Source organism: Lynx rufus, unplaced genomic scaffold (genome assembly GCF_022079265.1).
Source record: "Lynx rufus isolate CCGP_SWC_20201006 ecotype Redwood Valley unplaced genomic scaffold, mLynRuf1.p SCAF_4, whole genome shotgun sequence".
NCBI lineage: Eukaryota > Metazoa > Chordata > Mammalia > Carnivora > Felidae > Lynx > Lynx rufus.
The window spans coordinates 50,423,935-50,436,016 of NW_025814856.1; the positions used below are offsets into that span (position 1 = coordinate 50,423,935).

The 12,082-nt window shown below is 50.1% G+C and overlaps 1 protein-coding gene across 3 annotated transcripts in view; it reads right to left on the reverse strand.

The window, feature by feature from the left end:
* Positions 1-7,120: 7,120 nt before the first annotated feature.
* The window catches only part of SRGAP3 (SLIT-ROBO Rho GTPase activating protein 3), a 257,900-nt gene continuing 252,938 nt past the window's right edge, over positions 7,121-12,082 (reverse strand). For all 3 annotated transcript variants that reach the window (XM_047096125.1, XM_047096124.1, XM_047096123.1), the window contains 2 exons: positions 10,617-10,944; positions 7,121-7,534 (listed from right to left, as the gene is read on the reverse strand). In XM_047096125.1, the coding sequence (XP_046952081.1) occupies positions 7,121-7,534; positions 10,617-10,944 (742 nt within the window). The remainder of the gene's footprint in view (positions 7,535-10,616; positions 10,945-12,082) is intronic.

Sequence of the window (12,082 nt, forward strand, 5' to 3'; positions counted from 1 at the left end):
AACATAGAGTATGCACTCCATGAATATTGCTTTTATTATTTTTTTTAATGTTTATTTTTGAGAGAGAGAGAGAGAGAGCATGAGTAGGGGAGGGGCAAGAGAGAGGGAGACACAGAATCCAAAGCAGGCTCCAGGCTCTGAGCTGTCAGCACAGAGCCTGGCGCGGGGCTCGAACTCACAAACCACGAGATCATGACCTGAGCCGAAGTTGGACACTTAATTGACTGGTGTCCCAATTTTTAAGTTTATCTGTTGTCCATGCATAAGTGCAAAGCTTTAGTGTATTTGCATGGGTATTTTTCTAGGATATCAGTTAGCTACTGTTGCATAACTGATCACTCTAAAACTTAGTCAATGGAAACCACCTCCATTTATCATTTATCATGGGTCTGTAGGATGAGGACAGCTCCTAGGATCTCTTTTGGGCAGCTATTCTTTTCCCCATACAGAGTTTGGGTGGTTTTGACACCACTCTTGAAACCCAGGATTGCTTAGGCCCACTGGCCAATCCTATCCCTCTGGCCTGCTTCAGGAGCAAACCTGCAGCTCAGTCTGGCCAGTGTGCAGCGAACCCGAGACCTGTACTGATGCCGAGGAGGTGCAGACAGCCGCCAGGCCATCACAAGATACCAGACAGCCTGTGTGGCCGTTAAATTAACACGCAGAGCTGAGTAGAGCCGGCCTGAGGGAAGAAGAGGACCACAGCCTGGAAGCAACAGTCGTATTCTCATATCCTCCCATATTTGAAACCAGTAGTAGCCTAGAGTTTCCTGTTATGTGAGCCAATAAATTCTCTTTTCTTAAGGATGTTTGGGTTGGATAGTCTGTCATGTGCCAACGAAGAGTCCTAAACAGATCGGCCCAGAAATGGATAGTCCAGCAATGGACTGCTTTGTTGGCTAAGAAAGTGGACAAGTGATGCCCTTTCTTTGCGCCTCTGTGGCACAAAGGCACTGTCCTATGAACCATTGTCACAGTGAATCGAAGTTAATTTCAGAATTCTGGAGTGATCATTTTGTGCAAATGGACTGTGAGCAGCTTGAGGGTAGGAACTGGGTCTCACCCACCTGTTTCCCCAGAAGCTAACTCGGGGCAAGATGCACACAAAGGTGCTTCCTACACTCTTGCTGAATGAATGAGAGGCTTCTGACTTGAGGCTCTCAAATGAGCATGGTTGCTACGAGTGAGTGAACAGATTGTGGGGCGCATACAAAATTTAGACTGTCGTAAGGTTTCACAGTACCGGAGCCTGGAATTAGCAAAGGGCCAGCACTGAGTGCTGAGAGCTAGGGTGGGAATAATGGATTCCCTGAGGCAGGCAGAAGACCTCATTCTCTTCTCTTCTGTAAAGAGGCGCCTGCATGAAGATCCACCAGAGGGTTCATCAGAAAGGAAAGGCCCAGAGTGGTCCTTGACTGTGGCAGGCAGCAAGTTACCTTAACCATGAGATCCTACCGCCAACGCTGGCATAATGGCCATGCTCAATGACAGGCAGTATGATGATCTTGTAAAGAGAATGGCTTTGGAGTCAGGGCTCCTTCACTTCCTTCTAGCCTTGGACAAGCCATCTAACTTCTTAGAGCCTCAATTTCCTCATCTGCAGAATGGGATTTAAGAAGGGTACTTACCTTCAATAACTGTTTTGAGAATTTGATGAGAAAATGCACTTCTAGGGCTTTAATCTAGTGCCTGGGACAGAAATAAGTGATCAATAAACTTCACACACACACACACACACACACACACACACAGGGAAAAAAAAATTCCAAGGGGCAGTATCACATGTGTATAGACACAAATGCTAAAATGGTCCATATGCCTTCACACAGGCACTCAGTATCCTGTGGCCTCTGTAGATGACAGCTCCTTCTCTCATTTCCCTCTGCTTTGACATTTCCAGTTTCTGCCTTCCCAGCGGGCATCCCACAGTTACCTTTTCCAATTAATTCTACAGGTGAATCAGTCCTCCTTGGAACGTTGGCCTTCACCTTGTTGGATCTGAGCTAAAGGATATCTCAGGGACGGCTCCTGGAGGCAGCACACAGACAGTGTGGACTGGAGGGTAGAAATACCCCTCTGGGACCTCCCCAACCCCCCCCCCCCCGCCCCGTGCCACCTCACCCTTTCAAAAAGTCACGGGAGCATGTTTGAGAAAAGTTAAGCTGTTTTATTTCACAGGATAGCTCCACGTCAAACCAGCAGGCACCATCAGAATACGCAACAGACACTCTATAGGACGGGCGTTTGGTTGTAAGGTAGAGAAACGATATCCGGAAGAGGGCAACACTTATCATCACATGGGGACAGGCAACCAGCAATTTCCTAGGGTTGTTTTCGGTTTGTTTTTTCCTGACAGTTTAGGGAGGAAGGAAACCAAAGGAAACTAAATCGACCAGCCACTCTGAAGCAATCAGAACCAAATCTATTGCCAAACCGTGTAAACAGTCACACTGCCGGGAACTAGAGCCTGAGCAGAAACTCTAGCCAGAATCTACTTCCGTCTAAGGAAGGCAAAGTGCACTCTGGTTGCTCTGGTTCAAGGAACAGCTTTGTTATTTGCCTGGGACAGTTCACACAGAAAGGAGGTGTCGGCAAGGGGCAGCGGTGGCCATTCGGCCAGTCCCAGAGGATGGGACAGCGGGACATTGGCAGATCAACCTCAGAGAAGCCGGGAGGAGTCCGACATGACAGCAAAGTCCCTTCTCTCAGCTCCCCTGGGCAGCTTTGGGTATGTGGGGAATTCTCTACACGGCTGCTCAGAAGAGAGGAGACCCCAGAGAACCGGGGAAGTTGACATGAAACGTCAGCATTAGCTCTGCATAGCAGAAAATCAGCTAAGCAACACCTCGCTCACCCCTTCCTGCCTTTTCCTCCCCGCCCGTCCTCCCAAGCCCAACAGGGCCTCCCACCATGGTTGTGAGCCAGCCATTCTTCTTTCTGGGATTCTCAGGAGAATGAGGCATTTGCTCTAGTGTGGAACCATCTGGATGTGTGAAAAGTTAGGAATAGAAAGACTGAGAGGAAGAACCATTACATTAGTCCTTGTGGTTTTCCATCAGCCGTGTACGTGTGCGGAGTGCCGAGTAATGACCAGGCCACGGGAAGTCTTCTGCGTTCATGCCTCCTGAATGAGAAAGAAATATACCCAACAAGGCACTCCAGGGGACTCCAACAGAGAAGCAAGCCCCACGTAAAGGCCCTTCCCCATGCTGGCTCCCCTTTGTGTACCACAAACCAGTTCTGAAGTGTTTATAAGGCAGATCTCTGAACTGCTGGTTCCAGCCGGTGTAGCCAAACGATGGCTCCATTTCCCTGTGTCTCTTCCCACTCGGATTTCTTCGTTGAATAGACACCTTTCATCCCTTGGGAATCCGTTTCTCTCCTGCCCCTTGGCCTGGTGACCTCGGAGAAAAGACTCCCAAGTCTAATTCCCGAGCTTACAATTCCCTCCAGTTGTGCGCTCTGTCCGGGGTTCAAAAGGCGCTTCAAGGTGAGAAATCGTTAGCACTGAAAACAAGGAAAGGCAAGAATTTTTCATAGAATCCCACAGCTCAGAGCAGCTCTTGAAGAGGAAAGGGGAATAAAGGGAGAGAAGGAGAGTAGGGTAGGAAGCACGGCTTGTTCTCAATTTTATCGGAGAAAGGTCTTTAGCGGCGGCTGGGCCCCAAGGCCCAGGAAACTAGACCAGGAATGAATTGTCTTTGGTCAGTTTTAAATGAACATCTTGCTGGTTCATTCCTAAAATAGACTAAACATCGGTTACACATAAAGACAAAAGGCTTGACCTCAGGGTAAGTCAAAGGTTAAGAAAACAAATCATTCTGTGAAGAAGAAGGAAAAAAAAATGCCCGTTATCAACGAACTGATCAGTACAGCTCTCAGTAATGGCGATGAACAAGTAGGTAACCACCACTCCCCCTTGTACAATTGGTTATATTGAGGACTACTAACTAGGTTACTACATTTCCCCCACACTCACTGTACAGTTAGGTTTCTGGTATTTGTTTTTTACATTGATCTATCTACTAGGTGCAAAGATTTGGTGAGTGGCATTGGCTATAATTTAATTGTAGCCTTTTTAAAAAATTACAGTTTCACATTGTAACAGTTACTTTCCAGCATTTAAGCAAATACAGCAATATATAGTGTGGACTAACACAGGCAGGAGTCAGGAGGAGACTGCGATGCTCAGTGACTGTGGATGGGACGGGGTGTGCATGGAGGGTGGTGGAGACATGCATAGCGCCAGATGAGGAAGGAGGGGGGTCGTGGTGCAGGAAAGCATTTTTCCATTTGGTTCTGCATCAAGGGTCAGATCTGGGGCTGGATGAGTGGGCTGTGAGCTTTCCTACATGTGAACTCATCGGCCAATTTCCCAATGGAAAACCAGGGACTTAAAAGAAAACCGCAAAGGCTCTCGCCTTCAGGTAACTTGGTGAAAGGCAGACAGATCCATTTTCAGTAAGGAAAAACTCAATCTATAGGAATATCCACGTGGTCTGACTGGTGTTCTACAGATCAGGCAACACGCTCAACTCAGACTTTCGCTTCTCATCGGGTAGCCGTGTCGGATGCTGTGACATTTTGCACAGGAGGTGACCGCGTTTAAGGTCTGGGAGTATCTCTGGGGTAGAAATGGGAAGTCTTGTCTCCTGGCCGGAGAGCATAGCATCCGCCCAGGCAAGTGCCCAACAGGGCCCTCACTCGCTGCCGTCTGTTAAATCTTGGGCAAGCCATAGCACATCCCAAGGCTTCGCTTTCCTCCCTAAGCTGTAAAATGGGGTTAGAGTCATCTGCTCAAAGGCAGAGGGGCTCCTAGCTGCTTCCGAGACTCTTTCATTTCCAGGAGCTAAGACAGAATCTGCGGTTTTAGGCAAAACAAGGATGTTTATCATTGACCTCTCTCTGGCACTTTTTGTGCCCTTTCTTGACTCTTCCTTCCACTGGGTGTGCTCACTGCCAATGCTTCCGATGAGACAGAATGGCTTACCGCTCCTGCACGCTCAGGTTATCAGTGACTTACTAGATCCCTCCCCCTGGGGTGTATTTACCTTTTTATGGAGGACCACAGGAGAGGGCAAAACTTAGTCTAATGGGGTGAAATGGTAATGACAGAATTTCAAGCAACAGTGTGTGATTTTTCTGTAGGGCTGTGCTTCAGGGCTCTTATGAAACTACTAGGAAAATTCCACCGCCCACTTCTCAAATGCCATTAGGAGGCTTCAGAAGGAAGATCCTGGATGGGTTTATCTAAAAGACTTACCTTGCTAATGATAATAAAAGGAGCAACCATGTTGGCACAGTGCTTTCCGGCTTCCAGAACTTGCTCACCTACATTTTATCTTTATTCCCTTCATTTTACGGAGCAGGAAACTGGGGCTCGGTGAGGTGAAGTGACATGCCCAAAGTCCCACAGTTCCTAAGAGGTGGAGGCTGGAACTCAAACACAGGACTTTTGACTCCAAACCACAGCCATGGAGATACACTCAGAGAAAGAGAGGGCGCTTGAGAACAGCAAGGAGGAGACCCTTGGCATGAGGGGCTGAATAAAAGTGGTCCCCTTAGGATGTGATTCGCCTACGTCCCATCATCCAGAAACAGGCTGTCTCTGGAAAATGAAAAGATCAAAAGAGGAAGTAAAATGGAATGGAACAAGAGTGATCCAGAAGGCCTCTTCCCAGCTGAGAGGCAGAAGTCTAGCTCCTAATTCTTAAAAATCACTCACCTCAGTTCTATCACCACATTTTCAATTATATTCAATGTTCTGGAGGTGGTGGGGGGAGGGCGGGAGTGCAGGGGGTAGGAAGGGAAGGGAAGGTAGAGAGGAAAGCCATTTCATTTGCATGATGTCAACCGAAGTGTTCTCTAGGACAGAAAGTGCCAAGGATGGCCCCTCTTTGGCCCCTGCTGTGAGGTTCCTGCATTTCACGCAGGAGGGCACCAGCCAAAGTGGGTCGCGGACTGATTTTAAATTAAAATGATGTGACTGAAAGCCTCCTTGCCTGTTTAGTTCCAGATCTGACACAGTATAATTAGTAGAAAGAAGAAAAGAAAAAATTAAATATTTTGAAAATGGTATAAGTTAAACCTCTATAGTTACTTTATTCCTACAGCGTTTCTAGGCTTTGAAGTGTTCCACACCATTGTTTTTGTTTTGCCTTTTTCCCAACCACACAGAACACTGTGCTGCGATGGGGCTTAGGTTCTCACTATCCCCTTTTTCTACATACAAACACAAGGATGCTGTGGTCAGGGGCCTTCTCGCCAACGTCCTCCCGTGCCTTCGGGGGTACGGTTGGCCCTTGGCCTCCGGGTGGAAAGGCAGGGTCTCTGGGGTGGACGGGGGGGTTCTGTGAAGGGTTCCCCACCTCTAGGAGCAGCCTGCTTGGGGTGCTGCCTGCCCCACCCTTCTGTGAGGGGCAGACTGTTCTGGAAGGCCACGACTTCTGGAGACAGTGGGAGACTGTTTTTGTGTATTTTTCTGCAGGTTAGTGGTGTATTGCTTCATCCGCAGTCACTGAGGCCTCTAACTTCTCCCAGAAAGGTCCCTGCAAGTCCCACCAAGTAACTCAGCGGGAGGTGTTTGGTGGCATGGGTCTGAGGTAAATCTAAGTTTCATAAAAAGAAAAAGGAGATCCTATATACATTTAGTTGTGTGTCCAGATCTAGTATATGTATATAGATGCATAAATATATATATACACACACCTACAGACATATACATACATGTATGTGTGTATATATGCACACATATATATACACACATATTTATGTATGTAGAGAGAATGTGGAGAGAATCATTTTCCAGTGACCATATGCGGGGAAGCCGTTTAACATTTTGCCCCAATCTTAGGAGATGCTCTAGCGGGGCCTCCTGCTCCTGCACCTGCACCCCTCTGGGCGCCTGCTTACACACGGGAGGTCTGCGGGATTCACATGGCTGAACGTGAGCTGCGGCCAGTGCCTGGGCCTCAGCTCTGCACAGACGCGCTTCCAGGCGGACCTTCTGGTCCCCACCCGACAAGGCCAGGGGCACTGGGAAGGCCGCGGAAGTCACAGAGGCCGCCCTCAGCCACGGCGGGCCACAGTGGGCCAGGGCGGTGCCGCCCCGTCCTGGAGGTCACATGGTGCCCGACTTGTCCGCGGAGCTGTTGGGGAACATCTTCTCCGTGGGCGTGACGGCCGGGCTGCCCACGCCCGAGCTGCTGCTGCTGCTGGAGCGATGCTGGACCACCGGCCGCACGGGCCGCATGGGGGGCGGGCGCAGCTGGGCGCCGGCCAGACGGGCGGACAGCGCTGGCTTGAAGGTGGTCATCATCTCGGTGGACGAGCTGCTGCTGCGGCGCATGGCGGCATCAGGGTCGCGGATGACGATGGTGTGCAGGGGGCTGGCGGGCTCTGAGCTGATGGGGCCCGGCGGGTTTTTCAGGGGCTCCAGGGTGTCCAGCACCACATCTGGCGCCTGCTTGACCGTGTTCTGTCTCTCGAGCTCCCGCAACTCATGCAGAGCCGTGCTCATGGTCTTCTCGATGTCCTGGGGACAGAAGGAGCTTCTGGTCAGCAAAGTCTGGAGGCCTAGGCTCCAATCCTTCCTCGACTGCTAATCAGCCTGTGGGCTGCTTAGGGAGGTATCCCCACCCATGAACCTCATGGCTGGGACAGAGAGGAAGTCTCCAGGGTGTCCTATGACCAACTGAGGGAATCCACGTGGGCATCACCTGCACACTTGCCTGCACAGGGACCTGCAATGAGGGCAGGTTAGCCTACTGGTTGAGAAGGCAGGCTCTGGAGTCAGACAGACTTGGGTTCGAATCCTGGCTCTGCCACTTCCTTGCCATGTGACTTTGGGCAAGTTACCACAACTCTCTGAGCCTCAGAATTCTCATCTGTGAATATCGATCATAATAATATGACTTCAGGGTGTTGATGAGCATGTTGAATGATACAGCCCCTGTGAAGAGCTTGGCACAGTACCTGACATATAGTCAGTGCTCACAAATAATAATGGCAGTAACAGTGGTAATGATAAAGCACCAGTCCAAGCTCTTTCCATTTGTACCTCATTTAATCCTCACACTTAGAGGGTAGAACTACCCTTATGCTCATTTCACACATAAGAGAATGGGAGCTCATCCTGGTCAAGTAACTTGCCCAAGGTCACATTGCCAGCTAGTTGCACAGCCCAACTTTCTTTTTTTTTTTTAATTTTTTTTAACGTTTATTTATTTATTTTTGAGACAGAGAGAGACAGAGCATGAACGGGGGAGGGTCAGCGAGAGGGAGACACAGAATCTGAAACAGGCTCCGGGCTCTGAGCTGTCAGCACAGGGGCCCGATGCGGGGCTCGAACTCACGGACCACGAGATCGTGACCTGAGCCAAAGTCGGCGCTCAACCGACTGAGCCACCCAGGCGCCCCTGCACAGCCCAACTTTCAACCCAGACAGTGTGTCGCTAGAGCCTAGGCCTCTAACCATTATGGTTATTGTGAAAAAAAATCTGTGGGGTGCCTGGGTGGCTCAATCAGTTAAGCATCTGACTTCAGCCCAGGTCATGATCTCACGGTTTGTGAGTTGGATCATGAGTTCGAACCCCGCGTCGGGCTCTGTGCTGACAGCCCGGAGCCTGGAGCCTGCTTCAGATTCTGTGTCTCCCCCTCTCTCTCTGCCCCTCCCCCAATCATGCTCTGTCTCTCTGTCTCTGTCTCTCTCTCTCTAAAAGATAAACTTAAAAAGATTACATTAAAAACAATTCTTGCCCGTAGAAAAATCCCTTGGAGGTTATATATCAGAATGTCCACAATGTTCACTCCAGAATAATGGGACTTTCTTCTCTGTATTATAATCAGAAAAGTTTGCTTTCAAAAATATAAATTTTAAAAAGCAACAAAACCCCTCATCGTCCTATGTAATTCCTGGGGATGCTGTAATATTAAGAGCTCATCAGTAGGAGAGCACTTTGAATGACAGACAGCCATTAAGGCACCTTCATTCCACCTTCCCAAGGCCTTTGTTCCTCCTCGAGCCAGGAGGGGGCGCTGCAGTAAGACATCAGCATTCGACCCAGGAGCCCTGTGCTAGGGTAAAGGGCCTGTAATTTTTTAGTGAAAAGACTCCTCTGCCATTTGCTTGCTGTGCAACCCCAGACAAGTCTCAGGCCCTCTGTACCATACTTTGCTTCTCTGTTGAAAGCCCCTACATTTGCTGTGAAGATGGGATGAGATAATGGATGTGATGGAGCTTTGTTAACTGCCAGGCAGTGGATTTTTAAACTCCCTTTAGCCAGAGTCCTTGGCTCACACAGGTGTTACAGGGATGCCTCCACACCAAAACAGGCACAAGGAGCTGCTGAGGCTGAGCTAGGCCAGAGCCCAACCAACCCAGCTACTGAAGGGACATCAGGGATGTTGCTTCAAACCGCTGCTACAAGGCATGCTGCACAATGTCTGGTGAGGCAAACCCAGGAAAACTGCAAGTCTTGTCATACTGATGGCCTTGGTGCCTGGAGATGTCCTTCTGGCTCCTCTCTGCAGTCACGCCCTCTTTTTACCCTCTCTCCTCCCCCGGCCCACAGGCGTCCTCCTGCTTGCCCTGGGCCCACACAAAAGGCTCCAATCTGGCACAGGCAGGGTCCCAGCCTATCCTGTTTGCTTTGTTAACAGACTATGGTTGTCTGGTTAATGGCTAATAGTAGCTTTTATGCTTCCTCATGACATTTTATCCCTTGCCCAGAACACAAGCTACTTTAAGAAGAGGCTTTATGTGCCTTTATCCAAAAAGATTAGCTGTGGGGGGCCTTCTATATGAGGGGAGAAATGGCAATCCTCTCCCCACCTTTGCTATACCCCAGCCTGGCAGTGATATCACAGGCTTTCCACAGCCCATACTGTTTAAATGAAGCTCCCTATAGATTTCACTGCTATTCCTGCTCTACTCCAGCATGAACTGAAACATAAAACTTTAAAACACAAAATGTAATGATCACCCCTCTCTACCATCCATCCCCACCACCATTCTCCCCTGGCAGAATGTGAGCCAGAAAGACAGAAAGCTCAGAGAAAGATCAGCTGAGTAGTTTAGGCATGAGCCTTGCATTAGTCTGAGAAGTGATACGGCAATCTGCAGAGTGGGGCTGCAGAAAGGCCCTAGGGGAAGACAGACAGCGGGGGACAGGGCCTGGGTCCATTTTAGGTCACCACTGTACTCTCAGTGCCTAGCACAGTGATAACACAATAATGTTTCTCAATAAAGGAATTAATGAATGAACAGATGAATGAATGAATGAATGAATGAACAGATGAATGAGTAACTCAACTGTGCCATCTTGTGGAGACGCCTGTCATTACCACATCCCTCTCCTCTGGCCTGCCCCCAGGGCAGGAATCCCCCACTCCAGCCGTGGAGACTGGAGGTCTTCAGTTTTTACAGGATCCCTAGCTAGCTGTACCCATCCAGCTTCCAAGCCCATGGGGAGGCCAGCTTGCTATCTCTCTTGTGTTCTGGCTTAACCCTGAGCCTACTGCGAAGGGCAAAAGGGGCTCCCCAGTCCACAGGCCCCCACCCGGCCGCCCCTCTAGGGTTCTCAGCTGGCCCAGCCTGCCTTCCCGCTGGCCCTTACTTCTGCCAGGGCCTCAGCCTCCAGGGACTTGTGGTCCCCCAGGCTGCTGTGCCTGGTGGAGCCGCATGTCGACCTCATCGAGTGCCCTTCGGAGAGAGCCTTCTTGTCAGGGTAGTTGATGCTGCCGGCACTCCCAAATGTCGCCATCCTCCGCTTCTCGGGGCTCTCGATCCTCCCCCGGGTGAGGGGGATTTTGTGGGGGCTGCTGGGGCAGGCGGCAGCCCGGGGCGGCGTGTCTATGCTGGGGCCCAGGCCCCGGGGCGGGCTGTGTGTGTCGCCCCCGCTTCGGCGCCTGGGGATGGCCGCTCCATCAGATCGTAACCGCACTCTGCAAAGGAGCCAGGGGGCAGGGGCATGGGGCAGAGGTCAACCCTGGCAAGTCTCAGAACAGGCCAGCTAACCCCAGGCCACACACTACACACTAGTCTAGGGAGCAGGTATAGTAAAGCCTCATTCAGCCAGACTCAATTGTGCAATGAAAGCACTGGCTGAGCGTGTAACTTAGTGGCAAGGGGCAGGTTTAAAATGCACAAAATGAAGGAATTGGAAGCATTCTGCTTCCAAACTGCAGACGGTGGTGCTACTAATTACACAATGAATCTTGTCTACATGTGTAGCCAAGGCCAGGAGAATTTCAACCTGGGAACGCTTTGGTGATGGTTAGTTGGGCTCATGATATGTTCTTAAGTGGTTCAGACATTTCCATGATTCTGAAGGGCTTCTTAATTGGTCTGAAGCATTGAGGCTTGACTGTACCAAAAAGTCACCAGCTCCCTGCAAGCACAGGAGGGGTCCCTGGGAACTGAACACAGTCCGGTATTGTTATCCACCCCCAATCTCCCCAGCAAAGGGCTATTTCTATGAGGCTTTTCCAGATCTTGGAAAACTAGTCATTCAGGAGTAAAAATTGCATCGCTGGACATGCCTTCCACACATGTGGCCACCTTTCACTCTTTAGGGAGGCTCTGGTGGAGTGAAAAGAGGACTAGAGTGTCTATCAGGAGGGCTGGCTTTGTCATGGGTTTTCCTGTGTAGTCTTTCAGACCCATTTTATTAATCTGGTAAACAGGCACAATACTCCTTGCCCACCTTCCAAGGAGGCTTGGTGGATGTGGGAGCACTCTAAAGATAAGAGGCTCCACCCACAGGTGATTTGGCTACATCCTATGTAGGTCAACAAAGATTGAAGGCATTGGTGAGGGGAGGGGAGGCTGGAAGTGATGAGGGGGTGGGGAGAAAGGCCAGAGTGTTGGAATGGTCTCTGACCAGAGGACCAAATTCAATGTGGTCAGCAGCACTTCATATCCCAGAGCCACCAGCCAAGCTAAGCACTGCCTGTGGGTACCCCAACAGGACCGAAGCATAGGTGTTTGAGAGGAGGAATACTGAGAAAGAAAGAACCAGAAGAAGGTAGGGAAGGGAGGGAGAGGGAGAGGGAGAGGGAGGCAGGAGAAGATATGGCCCTC